The 24160-nt window shown below is 48.7% G+C and overlaps 1 protein-coding gene across 2 annotated transcripts in view; it reads right to left on the bottom strand.

Annotated features, from left to right (window-relative positions):
* Positions 1-16083: 16083 nt before the first annotated feature.
* Positions 16084-24160, bottom strand: part of LOC138740769 (nuclear RNA export factor 1-like) — a 109338-nt gene continuing 101261 nt past the window's right edge. For both annotated transcript variants that reach the window (XM_069893847.1, XM_069893848.1), the window contains exons 20-21: positions 18419-18479; positions 16084-16262 (exon numbers count right to left, since the gene is read on the bottom strand). In XM_069893847.1, the coding sequence (XP_069749948.1) occupies positions 16218-16262; positions 18419-18479 (106 nt within the window). In that variant the 3' untranslated portion in view covers positions 16084-16217. The remainder of the gene's footprint in view (positions 16263-18418; positions 18480-24160) is intronic.

The following is a 24160-nucleotide window of genomic DNA, read 5'->3' as shown; positions in this document are numbered from 1 at the left end:
CGTGTGGAGGTTTGTCCCTCCTGACTGCCATCCTGGGTGCAGACTTCCTCCACGCACACGGGCGTCTGGTGGATGCCCGTACCTTCTAGGCTGTTCGCCTAGGAGTTTTCGCACCTGTTGGAGCTGGGGATCATTCGGCTGTCTGACAGTCCGTGGACCTCACTGCTCCACCTGGTCCCAAAAGCCTCCGGTGGCTGGTGTCCCTGCGGAGACTATCGACAGCTCAACGAGGCAACTGTTCCTGACCGTTAACCCCATCCCTCACATCTAGGACTTTACGGCCAACGTGGATGGCGCGAGGGTCATCTCCAAGGTTGACCTGGTGCACGGATATCATCAGATCCTGGTGGACCCTGAAGACATATCCAAGACGGCCATCATCACCCCCCTTTGGCCTGTTTGAATTCCTGCGCATGCCATTCGGGCTCAAAAATGCCGCTCAGACCTTCCAGTGCCTTATGGACTCTGTGGACAGGGACTTGGATTTTGTCTTTATTTATTTGGATGACATCTTGTCACCAGCAAGGACTGGGTGCAACACAAGGCCCACCTAAGTGCCCTTTTCTCCCGGCTGGCTGACTTTGGCCTTACCATCAACCCGGCCGAGTGCCAGTTCGGGAAAGAGTCCATACAGTTCCTGGGCCATACTATCACGGCCGAAGGAGCCATGCCCGCCGCTGCGGTCGCCGCTATCAGGGAGGTCACACGCCCGGACAGCCTCAAGGTACTGCAGGAGTTCACGGGTATGGCCAACTTTTACAACTACTTCATCCCATGAGCTGTGCGCATCATGCAGCTGCTATTCACCCTCATCGCAGCCAAGCACAAAATGCTTGCTTTGAACCCAGAAGCCTGCACCACATTCGAGGCCACCAAGGATGCTCTCGTGAAGGCCGCCATGCTTGCCCACCCTGCACACTGACCTGCATATGGCACTCTCTGTTGATGCCTCTGCCACAGCCATCAGTGCTGTCCTGGAGCAGCAGGTGAATGGGCATTGCAAGCTGCTGGCATTCTTCAGCCACCTGCTCTGACCGCCAGAATGCAAATTTAGTGCCTTTGACCGCGAGTTACTGGACATGTACCTGGGGGTGCGGCAATTCTTCTATTTTTTGGAGGGGATGACTTTTACCATCTTCACTGACCACAAACCCCTCACCCAGGCGCTCGCGATGGTGAAGGATTCCTGGTCAGCTCGCCAGCAGCATCACCTCTCCTTCATGTCGGAGTTTACCGTCGACATTCGGCATAAGGGGGGAAAGGACCCATAACGTGGTCGCTGATGCACTCTCGCGACCAGCCATCTGCGCGCTGACCCCTGTCCTCGACTTCGACCAGATCGCCCGGGACCAGGAAGCTGATGAGGAGATGAGGGCCTTCAAGTCCACCATCACTGGCCTGAGGTTCCGAGACCTCCCGACTCCGAGTGGCAAAGGCACCATCCTGTGAGCTATCCCCTTTGGCATCCCATGGGCAGTGGTTCTGCAGCAGTAGCGCAGGCAGGTCTTCCGTCATATCCATGACCTTTCACATCCGTCCATCAGTTCCACGATCTGGATGGTGGCAGAACAGTTCATATGGCATGGGCTGTGGAAACAGATTGCAGGCTGGGCCAGAACATGCACCCATTGCCAGACATCCAAGGTGCCCAGGCACACCAGGGCGCCCGTACAGGAGTTCGAGCATGTCCGGGAATGGTTCATCCACATTCACGTGGACATCGTTGGGCCCTTACCCATTTCCTGAAGCAACGGTTACCTGTTTACGGTGGTGGACAGCACCACTTGCTGGCCCGAGGGCTCCGCCAACTCCTGCTCCCGAGCCCTGTTCAATGGTTCGGTCACCCGTTTCGGCGTCCTGGCTCACCTCACCAGCAATCGGGGTGCCCAGTTCACATCTGCACTCTGAGCACAGCTCACTAACAGGTTGGGGATACAGCTACACCGCACCACGGCCTACCACCCGCAGGCCAATGGACTGGTCGAACGTCTGCACCGCCACCTTAAGTCGGCACTCATGGCCCGTCTCACCATTCCCGACTGGACAGATGAACTGCCTTGGGCGCTCCACTCCCAAGGAAGATCTGCAGGCGTCATCAGTTGAGCTGGTTTATGGTGTGCCGCTGGCACTACCTGATGAGTTCGTCAACGCACCTCACAATCCCCAGCGGTTGCTGCACGAACTACTTCCTCATCTCAGGGCATGCTTGGATACCTTCAAACCCCCACCACTCCCCAGGGATGGCATCCGCCCATCTCACATTCCTGGCGACCTGCTTTCCGCGGAGTTCATTTTCATTCTGCGGGGCCCGACCGTGGCACCTCAGCAGCAACCATACGACGGGTCATTTAGGGTTATACAGCATTCCAGCTCGACATTCATGCTGGACTTGGGCGGCAGGCATGAGCTGTTTACGATGGACAGGCTGAAGCCAGCACACTTGGATGCCACTGAGCCCGTGGTCATGGCCCAGCGCAAGAAGTGAGGCTGCCCGGCAAAAAAGGACATTGGCCCCGGTTCTGGGGGGGACTGTGTGGCGGTTCACCACAAGGCAAGTGAACCAGTCCCACTTGTAAGCCACACAGCAGGGCAGCCGGCCAAAATAGCACAGTCAGGGGTTTCCCTTCCTTCCAGCTCGGGCCTCAGAAACCCGTGCTTGGGGACCACGTGATGCTCATGTGATGTCAGCTCTCCAGTGCAGTTCGCAGCTAGGTCCAGGCTGGGAGTATAAGTGCAACCCAGCAGCCTGCAATAAACTAGTCTGATCACTGAGCTTAACCCATCTGGTTGCATGTGTTATTGCAGGAGCAGTGTAGCTGCCGCTATAATTTCTTATTAATCAAAATAGTGACACCTCTTGCTTTAGAATTAAATGAAGAAACTATAACCTGACCAACCCAATCTCTTTTTAATTTTTGATGCTCCTTCTCAGTTAAATGTGTTTCTTCCCAAAAAAAAGCAATGATCAACTTTCAACTTTTTAATATAAGCCAAAACTCTTTTTCTCTTAATTGTATTATTGTGTCCATTGACATTAACAGTAGCAAAATTTAAATTAGTCATCATCTTAATTTACCTCAAAAACCTCCATGACCCTTGTAGTGTGACTCCAATCCACGATCAACATACAAAACATGATACACATCCCTTCAAAAGGCAGAATAAAAGAAAAAGAAACCCCATTAAAAAATCCCAACAACAAAACCAGTACCGTACCCCAGTATGACCCTCCCTCTATGATAGGAGGTGATAACGCCACAAAGTGGCCAATGACTTCGGAAGGAGAGGCAAACAAAACCACTTCCCCCGAACAGAACAATCAATAAAACAGTAAATAAATCCTCTCCAGTATGATAAGCTTCCTCCAAATCTTTTAACTTGATCATCATCAACATCGATTTCAACTAAGTGTTGCACCTCATTCTTCTTCTGTTCGTGAGCTGGTTTGAATTGTTGAGAAAGACTTTCTTGACTTTTCTTCTGTTTATTACGTTACGAGCCCAGAGGACCCATAAACCCAGCAGCAATAAATATTCACCAAGACCAATGGTTACTTAAACAAAAGTTGCTTTTAATTATCTTTAAACATGAAAACAGAATCACACTTTAACTTACCTTAACTAACCTAACTTAGCCCCTTTCTAATTTTAAGCGCATGTGTGTGTAATGTGTGTGTAAAGTCAGAAAAGTTATTTGGTTCACAATCCAATCTCACTTCTCATTCCTCCAAGTTCACTGGTTGCACGCAATTCTTATACTGTCCACAGAATTTAACATGTATAAAGTTCACCAGGCTTTGGTGCTTGAAGGGTAAATGGTCACTGCCCGGGAAGGTTCTTGTTGGTTTTCAGAGAGAGATTTGTTGTTCCAGGACACCCACAACTGATGTCCTTCCATCAACCACTCCAGTGTCTTGATGATGAAACTTTCCCCTTCAGGGTTTTCCAGATGATCACCTCTTTCTCTCAGGTCACCACAGAGTGCCTTTTTGTTTCCCTTATTCCAAGTGAGACATTAGACAGCCAGTCCTCTCCTCTTGCATGAACCACAAGGGCTTTGACCAGGTTGAACTACGCACTCACAACCCATCTTCAACATGGGGTTTCCACAAGCTTGCCAGCTTGTCCTGTTCCAGTCCCAGCTGCTATTGCTGACTGTAACACTGTAGAACTGATCTCTGTGTGTGTCTCTCTCTCTCTCTTAGAGCGAAAGCATGTTTGACTCTCTCTGCTTGCAAAACCACATGACTGTCTAAGAACAGCAAGGTCTACTCCAGACAGAAGGCAGCTTGGACAAGATCTTTCATCTGTTGCCTTTTGTAAACAACAATCCATTAATGAAGTCTCTTGAGCACTCTTCAAAGCTCTTGCAAAAGCTGTGTAGCCAATATGTCTAGCATTAGCAGAGCTCCAATATTTCAAACAAGATCTGTTTTAAAGTGTATGTAATCTATTCTTAACAAACCTTTCCCAATGTATCTCCCAAAAACATATCTATATACTCTGTCACAATTATCAGGGAGAGAATTAGCAAATGTAAGAGCCTCAGTGTCATCGATGAAAAACTGGGATTGAAAATCTCCTTAAAAAACGTTAAGAATAGCAGGGTATCGAAAAGTGAATTCATGTCCTTTCTTCCACAAAACAGCTTTGGCAGAATTAAACTCTTTGCAATATTTAATAACAGCTTGGCTCAAATCTGCATAGAAAAAATTTCTATTGTTCTTGACCACCAAAGGATTTTTCTTGCATTTGGAACTGCAACCTGTAAAATCAATTTGATAGCCCAGACACCTGATTAAGATGGAACATGGCGGTTGTCCAGGAAAGGGGTTCTTTCCAATTGCTCTCTGAGCTCTGTCCAGCTCAAAACCATTTGGAAAATATTCCTTTCCCAAAACGTCAGGAATCCATTTCTGAAAAATGGATCTACCCCTTCAAAATTTGGAGTCATCTGCACCTTTCCTAAAGATGGTCTCTGTGGAAGCGGATGATGAGAAATCAACTCTCCAGTCTCCATCTCGAAGGTAGGCCCAAATTCTTCAGTCATTGGCGGCTGTTTCTGGGTCCTTTTTTTAAAAAAACTGCTTGAGACTTGGTTTTCCTCATTATTACAGTTAAAAGTGCTTTATAAAAATATTTAATATTTTTGTAAAAACTTTTAAAATCAGGTTTTTAGCATTTTGTTGGGAGAGGTGTCTCCACACATCTTCCACCTAAGCCATCACGCCACGCCCCCACCCCCCAGATTACGGTCGACAGTTCTGGTCAGTGTATCCCTGGAATACATAAACATAGAAACATAGAAACATAGAAGATAGGAGCAGGAGTAGGTCATTCGACCCTTCGAGCCTGCTCCGCCATTCAACGAGATCATGGCTGATCTTAAAGTTCAGTAACCTGTCCCCGCCTTCTCTCCATAACCTTTAATACCCTTATACTGAAGAAATATATCTAATTCCCTCTTAAATATATTTAATGAGCCTGCCTCTACTGCCCTCTGTGGCAATGAATTCCACAGATTCACCACCCTCTGGGTAAAGAAATTCCTCCTCATCTCGGTCCTAAATGGACCGACCCAGTCTCCGTATCCCTGGAATACTGTGGATAGATCCAGTCTCCGTATCTCTGGAATACAGTGGACAGTTCCAGACTTCATATCCCTGGAATACAGTGGACAGTTCCGGTCTCTGTATCCCTGGAATACAGTGGACAGTTCCAGACTCCGTATCCCTGGAATACAGTGGACAGTTCTGGTCTCCATATCCCTGGAATACAGTGGACGGTTCCAGTCTTCGTATCCCTGGAATACAGAGAACAGTTCCAGTCTCCATATCCCTGGAATACTGTGGACGGATCCGGTCTCTGTATCCCTGGAATACAGTGGACAGTTCCGGTCTCTGTATCCCTGGAATACTGTGGACAGGTCCAGTCTCCGTATCCCTGGAATACAGTGGACGGATCCAGTCTCCGTATCCCTGGAATACAGTGGACACTCACTCTCATACACACACAGTCTGCCAGAGGCAGATTATGTACCCTGGTCCCTGGAGCATTAAGTCAGCAGCACTACCCGCTGTGCCACCACAGTCCCCCTGGTGGAGTGACGGAGCAGGTACATCAGCACAGGTGACAGGCAGGTGGTTGTGTGCAGCCAAGGGCCGTGCCAGTCACTGAGGGAACATCACATGGGCTGGTTCTGGAAGCATGGGGTGAGGGTGAGAATAAGGTGGGGAGAGAGAGTGACGTCACTCCCTTATATTGTCTGATTTGTTTGTTACGGTTCCCAACAAAAGAAATGTGTGGATTAAGAGCCTGTTAAACTGTACCACCTCTCACAGGGAACCTCGGCCTGTTGTTCCCCATGAACCTCACTCCCTTGAACATTGTAGGGCACTACCAGTAACCACAAAGACAAGCTGAGGGAACGATAGTCTTTAATACACAGAAGAACCTTGCTGGCCCGGATCCCAGGATAGGAATGGTGGCAAGGGAAAGGTGGCTCGACTATGGCCCAGGACCATGGGGGAGGAGTCATCCGTGAGCGGGCCAGCTCCATATATACAACCGACAATTATAACTATATACAATGGAGGAAACCTATCACCACACACGTCACGTTGTTTCACGGTAGCGTTACACGTGCAAATATCACTATAAATTACATTTAAAATAAAATGATTCGTGCAAAAGAGAAAGTGAGGTTCATCGTGCAATCAGGAGTCTGGTGGTGGAAGGGAAGAAGCTGCCCTTGTACTGCGGGGTGCTCGTCTTCAGGCTCCTGGACCTCCTTCCCAGTGGTCACAGAGTGAAGAGGGCCTGGCCTGGGGGGGTGGGGCCATTGAGGATGGAGGCTGCTTTTGTAGGACCCCGCCTCATGTCGATGTCCTCGACGGAGTGGAGTCTGGTGCCTGTGAAGTCGCAGGCTGAGTTAACAACCCTCCGGAGGTTTATCTTGTTCTGTGCATTGGCACCTCCGTCCCAGGCAGTCACACAACTGGCCAAAGTGCTCTCCCCGGACCACCTGTCGAAGCTTGCACATCTTCAATCTCAAACTCCTCAAGAAATAGAGCCGCTGGCAGGTCTTCTTCGCGACTGCATCAACATGGAGGCCCCAGGATGGATCTTCAGAAATGTTGACACCCAGGAACTCGGGACCCTTTCCCACTGCTGACCCCTCAATGAGGACTGGTTGGTGCTCTCCTGGTTTCACCTGTCCTGAAGTCCACATTTGGTTCCTTAGCTTTGCTGACGTTGAGGGCAAGGTTGTTGTCGAGATACCACTCAGCCAGCTGATCGGTCTCTCTCCTGTACGCTTCCTCATTGCCGTCTGTGATTCTGCCGACGACCGAGGTGTCCTCGGCAAGTTTGTAAATGGCATTAACATGGTGCCTGGCCACTCAGTCATGGGTGTCGAGTAGAGCAGTGGGCTGATCATGCATCCATGAGTTGTGCCTGCGTTGAGCGTCTGTGAGGAGACGTTACCGATTCATACCCACTGTGATCTTCCGATGAGAAAGTCAAAGATTCAATTGTGGAAGTGGGTATAAAGACCCAAGGTTTGGAGCTTGCTGACCAGCACAGAGGGGGTGATGGTGTTGTGACCTGCGATATCACGGGCAACCAGGCTTCACTCCAATGAGGACATCTACAAGACGTGGGGAGGACATCTCACCTGTCTTAAGGCGGCTCAGTTGGCGTGGTCGTCAGTGCAGCGCCTTTACAGTCTGGGGTTCAAATCTCGCGCTGTCCATGGGTTTTCCCTGGGGGTGGGGTGGGCTCTGGTTACCTTCTGCCATTCAGAAATGTACCGGGGTGCATGTGTAAATTGGGCAGCAGAGTCTTGTAGGGCCGATTGCCGTTACACTGACGTACATCTAAATTAATATTAAAGAAAGCAGCCTCTATCCTCAAAGGACCTCCCACCCCCCCCACCCCACCAGGCCAGGCCTTCTTTACTCTGCTCCCATTGGGGAAAAGACCCAGGAGCCTGAAGACAAGCACAAGGGCAGCTTCTTTGTCACTGCCATCAGATTCCTGAATGATCAATGAACTTTTCATGCACTATTTTTAGTTATTTTTGTAAATATTTGCTCTGTGACACTGCCGCAAAACAATGAGTTTTGTGATTTGCTCATGACGGTAAATCCTGATTGTGCAATCCATGTGAAGTGGAGGGGGAAGACCCGAGGTGAGAGGGGAAAGAGGGACCAACAGGATCACCTTCTCCCCACGGAGGGTAGGGATGTGCGTGGAGCGAGGGGGAAGCGGATCCAATATTACCGGCCCATGGATAGGAAAGATTCAGTGGGATGTGTGCCTAATGCAGGCGATTTGGGCCATCGGGGGTAGACATCATGGCCCGCAGGGGAAAGTCGGGCTGAGGGGCCTGTTTCTGTGTTGTTGACCTCTACAGTTAGAGGGGAGTGGGAGAACGAGGGGAAAGTCACAGACAGAACCAGGTTGGGGTGTGAGGGAATGCTGGGGCAGGAAGCTGAGGCAAGGGCAGGAGAATGATCGCATGGGACTGCGTGGTAGGCTTCTCCCCGTGGAGTTGGGGTGAGATGAGATCTAGAGGGCATGGGTTAAGGGTGAAAGGTGAGATGCTTAAGGGGAAGATCGGGGTGGGAGGTGGGGGACTTCTTCACGCAGAGAAGTGGTGAGAGCCTGCTGGCAAAAATGGTGAATTTTTTAACATTTAGCATGAGTCCACGCCGACCAATTCACCTACAATCCCCGCTCCCTTTCAAATGGTGAGAAGAAATCCCATGCAGATGCAGGGAGAGACTCCTTACAGACAGCGCGGGATTTGAATCCCGCTCCCGATCACTGGCCCGTAATGGCATTGCGCTGACGCCAGGCCAACCGTTCCGCCGATTTGGACACTGGCTCGTCCCTGACATTTAAGAGAAATTTGCATAGGTGCACGGATGAGAGGGGTGCGTGGGTATGATCTGGGTGCGGGTCAATGGATAGCAGTTCAGCACAGAGTCGATGGGCTGAAGGGCCAGCTTCGGTGCTTCCTTGTTCCACGTGGTCGTCATGTTGAAAAGCCATTGGGGGAGGGGTGGGTGTTAGGAGAGGGAAATGCAGGGGGGAGTTGAGGCTGGCACCCGGATGCGGCGTGGGACTCCAAAACCCCCTCCCACCTTCTCACCAGACATCGGGTGGGGGGGCGAAATACTGCCTCACTCAGGTCTCATGATCCATCACAAACAGGTCTGTGAACACACAAAAAAAGGTGCAAATGGCCCTTTGGAGTTGAGACTGGAGAACAATGACTGAATCAACAGAGGGGCAGACATCTTCAGCAGCTAATCTGCTGCTAATGGCCATGGCTAATGATTAGAGGGGGCCCTATGTGGGCTGAACAGCACTGACTCAGTGTCCTTTTGTTGTTATACATGCCCACTAGTCCCCCTTCCCTGCCCTGGATTCCAACGTCACCACTGGATGAGGTAAAACATGGAAGCCTGAACCCAAGGCCCCGCAGTTGAAGAAATTCAAATGACATCGCTGTTCAGCAACATCACCCTATGACCTGCCGAGCTTCTCCAGCATTGTGGAAACCACTGCCTGTGGATCGTTTCGTTGAATGCCTTCACTCTCTGTCTGCTGCAGTACGGCCCTCTGCTTTAACTTAGGGCCATAATCCCACACTGACCTTGGTCCTCGTGCACTGCCAGACTGAGGCCATCTGCAAACATGAGCACTATTATTCCATCTGGTCACTTTCCATCCAGATGGCATTAACATCAACCTCTCCAGTGTCCGTTAACCACCCCCTCTCCTCTTCCGAGTCTTTCCCTATCCCTCTGTCTCATCCCTTCCCTCCCCATTCAGAGGTCCCCCTACCCGACCCTCATTTTCTTCTGCCTTCCCGCCTGTGACCTCCCCACCCTCCCCCGACCAGCTTTTCACCCGTACCGCCAAGGAGGGCCCAGGCCCGAGAGGTTGGTGACCCTTCACTCCCTGCGACGTGATCTGCTGAGTTTCTCCAGCACATTTGAGTGCGACATTCCCATTTTACCGCCTCTCCACACCTTAAGACCCTCTCACATTTGCATTGGCCATTCAATGTCCCGGGGTAGGAATGGGAGATTGGCCTTTCACACTAGACCACTCCTAACCAGGACACTGAACGCTTTCACACTTGCAAGGGTCTATCCCTGGCGTTTGGACAGTTCCACCTTGAATGGGAAGTGCCTGCAATGCAATTGCCCATTTTACACTTGCCTGATCTGAATGCCGGGGATTGTAAGGGGGTCGAGGCCATCGTCTGACACCGGCGTTGGGCAGATTTTGCTTTCACACTTGCCACTTGAAAGGCTGATTGCCATTCGATTCCTGGCATCACTGGCGTGAAAGGGGCTTTAGAAAGTGTCCCCCCAGCTCTATGACCAATCGCCCTAGACTGCGGAGAGTTGTAAATGCAGCTCAGGCCGCCATATATCATACCTTACCAGGCTCATCCCTCCTGCTGTTTCAGGAAGAGCTCCTTAAAAGAGGTCACACAAAAATTCACAGAACAACCAGTGGAGATGGAAGGTTGAACGGTGTGGAGGGACCTCAGGGTCCCCATCTGTACATCTCTCCAGCTTGCCGCACAGGCTGAAATGTTCTCATTTCTGGTCACCTCATTACAGGAAGGACGTGGAAGCTGTGGAGAGGGGGCAGAGCAGATTTGCCAGGATTGGAGAATGTGCCCTATGGGGCAAGGTTAGCAGAGCTGGAGCTTTTCACTTTGCTGCAAAGGCGAGAGGTGGCTTAATGGAGGTCTGCAAGATTATGAGGGCCACACCTTTTTCCTGTGGGGTCAGACATCGTAGAGGTGACGGCAGCAAAGTTTAGGGGACGTGTCAGGGGTAGGTTTTTGTTTACAGAGCGGCGGGTGCCTAGAATGCATTGTCAGGGGTAGAGGTGGAGACCACAAAAATGGGGGCTTTAAAGGCTACCTCTACCCTCGATTCGAGGAGCGTCCCTCTACTCCCTCAATTCGAGGCCCGTCTCCCAACAACTCCCTTGATTTGAGGTGTGTCCCTCTACTTCCTCGATTCAGGCCATCTCCCAACTCCCTCAATTCGAGGTGCATCTCCCTAGTCCCACACTTACAGGGCATCTCAGTTTGATGGTGCCGACAGCAGCAAGACACCACTCAGGTCATTAACCCATTCTCGGCCTCCCCATCCCCCTCCCACCCCAGAGAACACAAACAAACCCTGCTGGAAGTCAAGACAGAACAGAATTTATTTGCACAGTCAAAGATAATCTATCTGCTTCCAAATTCACAATTAAATTCATTTGCAGTGAAAGAAAACTTAATTCCAAAAGAGTGGTGGTTGTTTAGAGCCAATACAGAGAATTATATAAATCTTTTAACAATTCATAAAGATGCTTAAATACACATGTCACCTTTCCAATACAAAAAAACAAGGACATAGACTGGACTGTTTAGACAGACTGCATTTTCAGTCGAGCAGCTGACCCAGGGGTAATTGACACCAGCAATAAGGAATGCCAAGGAGTGGATAGATGGCAGGGGACAGAGGCAGCACAAGGACCTTCTTGTGTTCTCCCAATCACATGTACAGGACACAACTCAAATCCTGGCTCTCACCAGGAGCTTGTGGAGGGACAACTTCAGTGAGCGATTCCCCAAAGAGCAGACGATAGGGAATGAAGTCTGCGCCGGTGGATGGCTTGCTGCCAAGTTCTCGGCAGGAGAAGGGAGGGATGGAAAGAGGAAGGGAGAGAAGGAAGGGTGGGAGGGAGGGAGAGAGAGAGAGAGAGAGCGCATGCTCAGCACGACCGGGTTGCCTCACGCAGTATCCTCGCACGAGGCTGGTCGGCGACCAGGCCCAGAGCACAGGAGGAATGTCTTCACACTTCGCCGAGATGGGGTCTCAGCCTCCACTCCCAGGTAATCCATTCCACAAGGCAGCAGCTCTTTTTGGGGGGGGGGGGGGGGGAGGGAGGGGAAGGGTAGAAAATAACAAAGATCCACCGGATCGCAGAGCGATAGAGCTGAGTCCCGCTGTGTTACAGGAACCCTGCTGCAACCTTCCTGCCATCAGAGGATATGTTTGCAGCTGATTGTTTTTTGGTGTGTCAACACCAGCTCGCTGGTGGAAAACACTGGTTCGAGAGCAAGCATAAGCCAAACTGTGGGGAACAGGACAGAGTGAGAGCCCCCATCCATCTGAGCCTGGACATGCTAGGGGATGGGCAAGTGGAGACCGTGCTATCTCCCAGCATGGGCACAGGGCAAGTTGGAGGTGGTCACGTGAAGCTGGCAGGTCTGTGCCTCTGGAGGCACAGGTAGTAGCCTGGGACCGCGGCAAGGTGTCAGGCTGGGAGACTGGTTGGGCAGAGGAATTACATCTAAAACCTCTGTGGGGAAAAATTCACCCCAATGCTACCCTGTTACTACAGGAGAGAGAGAACAGTCCAAGGTATGTCATGGACACAAAAAACAGACGCAATCCTTTCGATCCTGTTGGCTAAAACATGTACTGGTGTTTTTCTTGCCATGTGCCGTGTTCAAAACAACTGATGATCACGATGGGGAATTGTAAGGAGCCGGTTCTCGAACCCTCTCTGGATCTGAGCAGAGCAGAGGGGAAAATGGAGGCATTTCACTCCACCTTGCACACCCCGCTGACCCACCAGGCACCAGAGCAGTGGCTGCCAATACCTGCTGATTGGCCGGAGATGGTCTGTCAGCGCAGCGAGCCGCCGACACTAAAGGTAGAGGTGCAGCGACACACCTGGCTGCTGGCTGAGACACTATGGCTTCCAGCTGTATGACATCAACGCTGCGAGCTGCCTTCATTTCTATTGCCAGCCTGTTTCAAGCGCAAGTGTTGATCCAAGATGGAGAAACTCTCTGGGGATGACAATGATGCAATCTGGCTCATCCTGCTGGATACACCACACAGCACATTGGAAAATGCAAACCCACAGTCAATTCATTATATATATATACAATTTTTTTTAGGAAAAAGCTTTCTACTTCTTCACAGTAATGAGAGGAGGAAAAATACCTCCCCTTCCGAGAGAGAAAAAACTGCAAAGGGAGAGTGGTGGGCAATGGGTTGAGAAATTATTTCATCCCCCATCAATCAAAGAGGGTGAGAAGAAAGGTTCGGCCAACAGGATGGAAAGTACACCAGCTCCACACTCAGCTGTCACTGCCCCAGCATTTACCACTTGCAGCTGTCAGGCAAAAGGCAGTAAACGACCAAACCCCACCCTCAGACTGAGGGACTCTTGTGTGAAACGTATTTTGGGACAGGTTGCCAGTGATGGTGTTGGGCTGGAAGCGATGCACTGCAGGTTTTGGAGCAGGGGTCGTTTCATGCCACACACCCCTCCCCGCAGGTCATTAACTTGAGGCGCCATCTCGATACGAGCACGGTGATCAAACGTCTGCTTGGCGGCGTCGAGCTTCCTGAATGCACGGCGCCTGGCGAGCTCCTTGCTGACACAATAAGTCAGATGAGGGTGACCTCTTTTAATTCCATCCCGGTTCTCCTGCAGAGAAGCGATGACTTCCTCCCTCCCTCCCTCCCTCCCTCCCCACCCCCCCCCCCCCCCCGGGACACGTTACACATTGGAAACGGCTCCAATGGTGGAAAAGCCCCCTTCCCTGGAAACCTTACGATCTCGAGCGGCAGCAGAGGCCGGAGCAAAATGCAACCTGCTGGACGAAGGGTTTCAAACGTCCAACAATTCCTTCCCCCCACCCACCCCCCATCCACCGCAGGCCCAGGCCGAGATGTAGCTCATGCTGCTGCACTCCTCCAGCAGATTGCTTTGTTTTTGCTTCAGTCTTTTCAATATTTTTATTCAAGTGGAACTGGGGGCCTTTTCTGCCAAAGAACCTTTCCTGGTCCAGTGACACAAGAGGGCAGTTCAAAGCATGCAAGTGAGCCCTGAGCACAAGGCCTCCCACCCTCCTCACCTCCACCTCACTATTTCCGAGTTTTCCACAACCTCCCAATGACAGCAGCGATGAGTACAACGTTCCCACAACCTGTTGGTTACGCTGAAGTTTTTTTTAAGAGGAGTTATATGCCACTGTGATTTTTTTCTTGGATCGCTGTCCTCTTTTCCTCTCCCACCCTACCCACAAAACCCAAATTTTATCCCTGTCCCTCCATTTCCAAAGGCCCACATGAAAGGCGGCTCCACTTGGCACATAAGGGGCTCGACCCAGGAGCTTGCCTGCTAGCGTGGCAGCAGCCATGCTCTCCCCTCCTGCCCTTCCAAACCAAGACAATGTTCCACAAGTTGAAGCAGAGGCTTTCTCCGCCAGGCGAGCGATGGTGGGGGGGTGGAATGGAGCAGAGATTGCTTCAGTAAGCCGCCTGGGGACAGGGACAGCAATTGCTGACAACTTGAGGCAATGCTACAGATTCGACATAGGGTGGGGGTAACAGCTCAAAACTTCATCTTGCTGAATCAACGAGCTTGTTCGAGTTGCACACCGAAGGACAGTGGCTCAGGCCTCACCAGAGTGGTCTGAAGATTAGGGGGAGTAAAACTGGGCATGTGGGGGTTGGGGAGATTTTTCTTTTCAGTTTTAATGAGTATTTTGAGTCGGCTGCTTACAAATCCTGAGCCCACTATCATCTGATCAGTGTGACTGAGTGCTGGAGCCAACAGCAGACTCTGGCCAGAGAGCAGAAGGGTCTCCTTGCCGGGGTTCAGGTTGGAGTATTGCAAATGGTAACTGCTTTAAAAATTTGCATTGTTGAGGTCAGAAAGGAAGGGGAAAAAAAAACATCCTTTGAGATTAACGCTGAATATTACAATCAGTTCCGATAGTCCAGACACTCGGCACTTTGCACACAACTCCAAGTTTAGGTTCCTATTCTACATACCTCTTAAACTACCATTATAAACCTTGATAAATATACATATTCCAACAAAAACTGCACTACAGGGTTTCTAAAATTTGGAGATAGAGCACGGTAACAGACTCTTCTGACCCATGAGCTCCCGCTGCCCCAATTGCACCCAATTACCTATTACCCTGGTACATTTGGAAAGGGTGGCAAGAAACTGATGCAGGCACGGGGAGAACATACAGACAGCACCAAATTCCAACCCGGGTCACTGGCACTGAGCTAATCACTACATTAACCACGCCCCCCTTATCTAGATCTACCAGTCTGAAACTATATTTCAAATGTCCACACCCACACAGTTTTGCTTTGGTGTAAGACTCTCTAACACACTGCTTGTTAGTCTGGGATGACTTTAGCTTGGATGGAATTAAACATTAGGGGCTGGGTTATAGAAAATGCACAAACATGCTGGAGGTACTCAGCCAGTCCTGCTGCGTCAGAGGAAGTAAAGGGTAACTAATGGTTCGAGCCTGGGCCCTTCATCAGGGTTGATAGGAGGGCATTGATTCCTGAGGAAATGGTTGTGATCCTTTCCTTCCTACGGATGCTGTGTGACCAGCTGAGTTCCTCTGGCACGTTTGTGTATTGTACTTGACCCCAGGCTTTCTTGTTTAATGCAGATGCTCAACAATTTTTCTTGGGAAAACATAACATACATTACTGCAACAATTGAGCGGGTGAAGGTTACAAAGGTGCGCCTCAGGGTCATGCTGAGGACTTGGGACAACGTGGAGGTGCCCACTGTTATTACAATCTTCCCCTGCATTCTGAGCATGGGTTCAAAACGGAGATGAGAGAGTTCAGCAAAGAGGCCAGTCCTGTTTCACTGACAGGCACAAGGAAATTGGTGAAGGTTGTGGTTCTGGCCCCAGGGGGAGTAGTAATCAACTCAGAGGAGCACCCAATCATCTCCACTCAGAGTTGCTGGGCCTGGCAGCTCCTGAAGAAACCAACCCATGGAAACAATTTGTACAGGGGAGGGGTGGGGGTGAAGACTTGCTTTTAAAAACTCTCCTCACACTGCCCTCCCACCTCAGCCCCATCCCTTCCACAACCTGTTGAAAAAAAAGGCCCAAAATGCCCCCAAAAATTACACTGAACTTTTAACAACATCAATTAAGCTAGACTAAAAATGATAATTGCAAATGTACTATAAAAATAATGAGTCTAGATGGCAGAAAACCTTCACATTATACTTGTTGAATATCATTTACAAGGGACTTGATCTGTTAAAAAAGAAACCCAGCATCCTGGCTCTACACAGAAAGCCTCAGACCTGACGGGGCAGTGTAACACCCGTTTCTCTTCATAGCTGCTTCACAAACGCTATCTCAGGAATTTTTCCTTCAGCCTGAAAAAAAGCACAGTTAAAACCACAAGGAAAGTTTAAGAATAGCTGAGGAATGACTCTTCGCTGGTGTCAAAGCTCAGGAGAAAAATAACTTTACAATAAAAAGAAAAATCTTCTCAATTCAACAGTGACTCTGATGCCTCTCTGTGTCTCCCTTGCCACCGACCTTCTGCTTGTGATGCGCACTCCGAGGCCCCACCTTCCGCCAGACAGGGGTTCCTCAGAGGAGGAGGAGGTGGGGGGGGGGGGGGGGGGGGGCTTATCTTTGAGTGTGTTACATGTCATGAAGTAAGCATTCTAAATTTAAATTTAATTTTAAAAAAAATTCAATTTAGACGTACAGCACGGAAACAGGCCCTTCCGGCCCATGGGTCTGTACCACCCAAATACCCCAATTCACCTACTGGCCCCCGTACATTTTTGAAGGGTGGGATATAACATTGCGATAACCGCTATGTTTAACTGTGCCTCTGCAACAATCCTGATAGCCAGCACAGTTCAAAGAACACAGGCAACATGAAACTGGGAGGCTACTCGGCTCCTGAATGGACCCTACAACCTGGCATTAAAGTTTATACCCTCCCCCATAACTCAGTATGGTAAACCCTACTTTACGAATACAGTACGCTTCCTATATTATCTGAAAACCACTTAGTCAAATTTTTCAATTACCAAAATTTTTTTTTCCCTTTAAAAAAATGATCTTTTCTTAAATGTATGCATTTTGTAAGCAGGGATCACATTTTGGTAAGAATTAAACATCCTTGAAAGCCTTCCGGTATTTTTTCCCTTCTTGTTGTTTAACTGCTGATACAAGTATTCTGTGGATGCTACTGGGCAGCTTAAAAGCAATTTCTCAGTTATCCGAAAAATCTGGTTAACTGAAAAGCATCTGGTCCAAAGCATTTCGGATAATCAGGTAAACTCACTTTACGAAAATTCGCTTATACGAAGAATCCCCTGTTTGCTTTTATGAAGAAATTATAAATGGATCTTCACTTTATGTCTTTTCAGTTTAAGAATGGTTTCTCAGGAATGTTCTACTTTCGTAAAGCTTTATATGAGCTCTCCGACTCAGAGTTTACACGGCTGCGTATTAACAGGCCATTTTGACCCATATACCCGTGCCACCCAATTTACATCCAATTAACCTACATCCCCTGTACATTTCAAATGGTGAGAGAAAACCAGAGCCCCCAGGGAAAACCCACACAGACACAGGGAAACATACAAATTCCTTACAGACAAGCAGTGGATTCGAACCCCAGTCCTGATCACTGGCACTGTAAAGGCATTGCACTAACCAAGCCACCTCCAAACTTGCAAGACCTCACAGAATACTATCATGCCATTGAACACTATCATGGCTGACTTGCCCCATGCCTCGACCCCACACCCCCATTCTGTGCCAGACCCCCACAGCCTCAACCCTATCTTATCCGCCTCTTCTTTGAAACCAACCCTCCTAGAGACCTAGCTCCCTTGGCCCTCCCACTCACAGAACACTACAGCACAGAAACAGGCCCTTTGGCCCATCTAGTCCATGCCGTCCCATTGACCTACACCCAGGCCACACCCCTCCCATCCCTGTACCAAAATGTCCAAACTTCTTGAATGTCAAAATGAAGCCAAATTTACCAATTTAGTTCTCTCACCACACTCTGCATGAAGTCCCCCCAAATGTTCCCTTTCACCCTTAACCCATGTCTTCTAGTTCTTGTTTCATCGAATTTCAGTGGGGAAAGCCTGCTTGCATTTACTCATCTACATCTCTCATCATTTTGTGTACCCAGGCTAGAGAATTCAGCAGATACATCAAACACTGGTGAGAAATTCCCGTGCTCCTCCCCTCTCTCCTGTAACCTTGCCAGAGACTCTCCCATTTGAAATTTACCCTGTCCTCTGCCCTCAGATGCTGGGCACCTCAGGCAGATCACTCCTCGTTCTGAACTCCATGTCAGTAACCCAGAATGACTTTGTAAAACAAAATTCACTTAGTTCACAACAGAGTAAAGTTGGAACTCAATTGCCCCACAACACAGTGCACGTGGAGAGAAGCCGAATTTGGTGTCCGCGGGTTTACCTGGCCAAGCGAACTTTTTTTTCAGATGGGTTGGACTTCCATTTCTGGGTAGCCAACACTTTAATAAACTAACCTTGAGCTGGGTGAAGATTTGTGCCGCCTGACTGAAGTCCCACTCATTGTCTTGCAAGCATCTGGAAGAGAGAAAGGGAAGGCTGAAAGGACTTCGACTCTGGAATGAGGCAGGAAGATGGGGGGAGGTGGGGGTTAAACATGTCACTCCTTGTGATCACCTTCAGCTGCGATGCAAGTGACCGGGAACGACAGGGGGAATGGGAGCAGCCTCTACCATGTCATTGCCTTGATTCTCATCCCCTGGTTCTCTTGGCAGCTGAAGTTTGGATTTCCAAAACTTTTACTGGAGTCCGAACTTGGAGTGGTAGAGCACTGGCCCCTTTGGCCCATGTATCTGTGCTGTACCTGATTTCCAATTAAATAGGTCAGCACAACATTATGAGCTGAAGGGTCTGTACTATGCTGTAATGTCCTATAAATTAAATCATCTGCTGACTGCACATAATCCACACCCCTCCATCTCCCTCATATTCACGAATCTATCTAGAAGCCTGTTAAACACTTCCACGGTATTTGCTTCCAGCACTACCTCTGGCAGCCCATTCCAGACACCCACCACTCTCGGTTAGAAACGTCCCACACATTTCTTTCTGTTTCCCTCCATTTTTGGAACATGAAATTGGCCTCAAGTTCCAATCTGACACTGGTTTGTTTAATGCCGCATCAAACATGGAGTTTGATTACCACCAGCCTCCATTTCCTTCCCATCCATGTATCTGTCCAAATAATACATCAGCTTCAGCTGGCAGCTCATTCCACACTCTCACCACTCTCAGCATGAAGACGTTCCCCTAAAATTCTCACCTTTTCCCCTTAGCTCAGGTTCACCCATCCTCAGTGGAAAAAGCCTGTTTACATCGACTTGGTCAAAACGCCTCTATCAAATCTCCCCCTCATGCTCCGATGCTCCAGGGAATAAAGTCGTAAACTACTTAATCTTTCCCTGTAACCCAGAACATAATTTAGACATCCAGTACAGTAACAGGCCCTTCCAACCCACGAGTCCTTGCCCCCCTCCCAATACACCCATTAACCTACAACCCCCGTGCATTTTCTGAAGGGTGAGAGGAAACTGAAGTGCAACATAGAAACCCACATAGAGAACATACAAAGTCCTCACAGGCAGCACCAGATTTAAACCCGGATTGCTGGCGCTGTAATAGTGTTGCTCTAACTGGGCTGCCAAAGATCCTCAAGTCCCAGTAACGTCCTTGTACATCTTATCTGCCCTCTTTCAATCTTATCGATATTTTTCCTGTGGTTAGGTGACCAAACACCTTGCACTCTCAACTTTTAGCACCCAACACGGTGAAGGCCCACCAAGTGATCCTATGCAAGATTCAGCAACCGGATTCAAGGTGGACCTCTCACCCACCGTGATAGTTCTACCTTGTTCGACAAACAGCTGCAAAGGTTGATAGGCTGAGGAAAGGAGGAAACACACAAGAGGGTAAACAGAGCCCCGCTCTATCAACTGCTTAGATACCGGTGAGCTGGGATCATTTATGCTGGTGTCAATTCTAAACTCTTACTTCAAAGACCGAATGGTGATGAACAGAGGTCAGACCCTCACTGATCTGACAACTTGTAAATTATTAGACAGGTCAATTCTTTTTTTGTATTAGTTTTAAAATGTAATCTACTTTGATGGATCTCACTTAAAGATAAGCAGAGCCTCATTCGTTTTTAACAGGTTTAGGATTGGCCTCATTCCTCTTGTCGTTTCCTGATATTGCCACAGGTAGTGTCTAGAATTGGCACTGGAGATCAATGGCTACCTCCCACCGTCAGCTCCTTGAACCTTCTGCATCATCTGCTCAAGGCTTCCAAAGGGTCCTTCTACCTACTGCTTCCATCAGCTATGGCTTCTGGGGTGGGGGTGAAAGAGGAAAAAGGGTGTTCTTGGAATATTAGCGTTAAATAGGAAAGTCTGCAGACGTTGGGGGTTGAGTGCAACACACAAAATGTGCTGGAGAAATCTAGCAGGTCGCACAGCATCCACAGGAAGTAAAGGGTAACTAACACTTCAGGCCTGAGCCCATCATCAGGTACGTCTACTGCCATCATAGAGCCTGTGGAATTAAATTCTGTTCATTTTGGGAGTTCTCTCCATTGGTGCCACCTCCCCACTGAGTCTTCTTCCCTGCATGTTTGAAGTTTCAGATCTGTCGCACTCGTGAGGCCAACTCTGGAGCATTGTGTGCAGCTTTTGCCACCTGTGGGCAGCACAGTTAGTGCAGTGGTTAATGCAACAGTGTTACAGCGCCAGTTCGGCCCCCGGCCCTCTCAGTAAGGATTTTGTACATGCTTCCAATGTCTGCGGGGTTTCCTCCATCTGCTCCAGCTTCCTTCCACCCTTCACAACATATGGGGGTTGTAGATTAACTGGGCTGCATGGGCTCATGGGCCAAAAGGGTCAGTTACCATGCCACATGTCTAAATTGAAAAAAATAATTCCAGGAAGGAGATTAATAAGATTGATAGAGTGAAGATGTTGCTGGGATTTGAGTTTAAAGTTTAGACTTTATTCCCTTGGAGAATGAGGGGAGATTCAATAGAGTTATACAAAATTATGAGTGGGATAGATAGAGTAAATGCAAGCAGGTTTTTTCCACTGAGGTTGGGTGAGGCAGAAGTGGAGCATACGGATTAGGAGTGAAAGGTGAGATGTTTAGAGGGAACATTAGGGGAACTTCATGCAGAATAGTGGGAGTGAGAAATGAGCTGCCAGCTGAAGTGGTGAAGGCGGGCTCTATTTTGATATTTGAGAAAAACTTGGATAAGTACATGAATGGGAGGGGTGTGGAGTGCTATGGTCCAGGTAGCCAACCATTTCAGTTCTGTGTCACACTCACATGTCTATCCATGGCCTTATGTACTGTCCCACCAAGACCACCTGCAAATTGGAGTACCAACACCTGATTTTTTGTCTGGCACTCTCCAACCAGATGGCATTAACATTGATTTTTCTGGTTTCTGCTAACTTGCCCCTTCCCCCTTCCTCCACCTAGCCATCCCTCCTACCCTTGATCCATGCTGCTCCCTCCTCCCTTCATATATCACCTCCTGCCCTGTGACCACCCCTCCCCCCACTCTTGTTCGGATGCCCGCCGACATTTTCCCATACCTTGACGAAGAGCTCAAGCCCAAAACGTCGGTTATGAATTTTTAACCTTTTCTATATAAAGGGCACTGCTGAGTTTCTCCAGCTTTGTGCTTTTACTTCAACCACGGCAACTGCAGATTTTTGTGTTTTTCTACTGTGGAGAATAATTGTTTGGCACAGACTGAATGGGTCAAAGGACCCGTTTCTGTGCTGTTGTGTTCTATGGTTCTGTCTATAGTTTTTGCTTTGCAACCTGTCCTTCCAGCTGATTGACGTGCTTAGTTTATAAGGGCATGGGGGGTACATTGGAGGTGCTATCTCATTTGTGGATGGACACAATCAGGAGTGGTTTCTACCCCTTCAGTCATTCATGAGTCATGTTTTGATCCTTGCATCAGTCAGAGAGGCAGGATGTAAACAGGTTCTTTGGCCCACTGAACCTGCGCCCATTTGTACTCCAACCCATTTTTTTTCTTCCGACATTCTTTCATATTCTAAACGCACAAACATGCTGGAGAAACTCAGCAGTTCACACACCATCCATAGGAAGTAAAGGGGTGACCAAAGTTTCAGGCATGAGCTCTTCATCAGGTTAAATTCAATTTTAGATATACAACACGGTAACAGGCCCTTCCAGCCTACGTGCAACCTACAAACTCCTACAACCCTCGCACGTTTTGGAGGGTGGGAGGAAACTGGAGTACCTGGCTAGAATGTACAAACTCCTTATAGACAGCACCAGATTCAAGCCCCGTTCGCTGGCATTCTAATAGCCGTGCTGCCCACTTTACTCATTCTTCTGCACCTATCAAACCAATACATTTTTGGGAGCACCCAGTGTGATTGGGGGTGGGGAGGCAAGTGAACCCACGCAATCAGTCCCAGTAAGAATGTGCATACTGTGTACACACAATGCTAGAGGTCAGGATCATAAAACAAAACATTGCAGCCCAGTGAAGGCTCTTTGGCCCACAATGTTGTCCCTTATGCAGACATACCAACCAAAGAAAAAAATTAAATCCTCCCTACCTCATAACTATATTTTTCTTCGATCTACGGGCCTGTCTAAGAGTCTCTTAAAAGCCTCTATTGTTCCATTCTCCACCACCTCCCCTGGCGAGGCATTCTAGACACCCACCACTCTGTGTAAAAAACACTTCCCCCTGACGTCTCCCCTAAACACCCCTCCTTTCACTTTGTACAGGTATCCTCTGGTGTTTGCTGTTCCCGCTCTGGGAAACAGCTGCTAGCTGTCCACTTATCTATGATGACCTCTATTAAATCTCCTCTCATCCTTCTTCGCTTCATAGAGAAAAGTCCCAGCTCTGCTAACCTTGCCTCATAAGACATATTGACCAATCCTGGTCAATCTCCTCATCACCCTCTTCATTGCTTCCACACCCTTCCTGTAATGAGGTGACCAGAAATGAACGCAATATTCCAAGTGAAAACACAATACTCGAGAAACTCAGCAGGTCAAATAGTGTGCTCTATAAAGCAAAGATAAAGGTACAGAACCAACATTTCAGGCTTGAGCCCTTTGCTAAGTAAAGCAATTGTTTGACCTGCTGAATTTCTCCAGTATTGTGTTTTTATTGCAGTCATGGGAGTCTGCAGACTTTTTGTGTTTTACTACAATATTCTAAGTGTGGTGTCACCAGAGATTGATAGAGTTGGATTGAACCTTGGTTTCTGGAACCACGAGGCAGCATTTCTACCAGCTGGATCTCTGTGGCCTCCAAGCATTAGACATTTCAAGGCAGCATGCACAGAACATTCCTGGGACAGGAACAGTCATGCCCTGAAATCCTGCAAGACCTTCTGGCAATTTATAACAATGGAATAGATAGCATTGAAGTCATTGTGTCTGCTGGTTTGGACTCTACACAGTCACTTATCCTTTGTTTCCTGATTCAGAAGAGTATACCAGACAGTGGCTAATGGCACTGGTTTCTTCTAAATGGTGCAATTTACACCTCTGAAAAAGGGTACTTCAAGGGATTATACCAGTCTGCTGTTGAAACAGGATGTGCAAATGACAGGGCAGCAGCGAGAGATAAACTGGAGGCCTGGATTTAACTAATTGTCACTGCAGTTAACCTGCAAGGAGAGAATGATCAAATATTTCCTTGGAGGCTCAAAGTTTTGAGAACTGGAGAGGGCCCATGATTGGTGCAGTGAGCAATACAGGGCTTGGTATGGGGTTGGGGGGGAGGAGGGAACACTGGGACAGCAGTCCCTGGAAACGGTCACACTCACGTGCCAGACGTTTACTCATGGAGGCACAAGAAATTGCAAAACAACACTGGAAGAACGCAGCAGGTCAAGCGACATCTGTGGCAAGCGAGAACCCACTAAGTTTTTTCTTCTTTCTCCGGGATGGGGGCTCCAGTTTTCCAAGGTGAGTTAATGGGGTATAAATTGGATGTCTAAATTTAATTTAATTCTGACTATCCTTACAGCTTGTCCACTTCAAGTACATCTCTAGTGATTTACAATAAGCTTTCAACTATCATAGAGCACAGAAACAGGCCATTTGCCCCATCCTGCCCATGTAGAACCAAACGTCCCACCTGTGCACCAGCCCAAATATTTTCTTAAACACTGCAATAGTCCCTGCCTCAACCCTCTCCT

This window comes from Narcine bancroftii, chromosome 8, assembly GCF_036971445.1.
Source record: "Narcine bancroftii isolate sNarBan1 chromosome 8, sNarBan1.hap1, whole genome shotgun sequence".
Lineage (NCBI taxonomy): Eukaryota > Metazoa > Chordata > Chondrichthyes > Torpediniformes > Narcinidae > Narcine > Narcine bancroftii.
The sequence above is the reverse complement of the archived record's forward strand: the minus strand, read 5'-3'. Positions and strand labels throughout refer to the sequence as shown.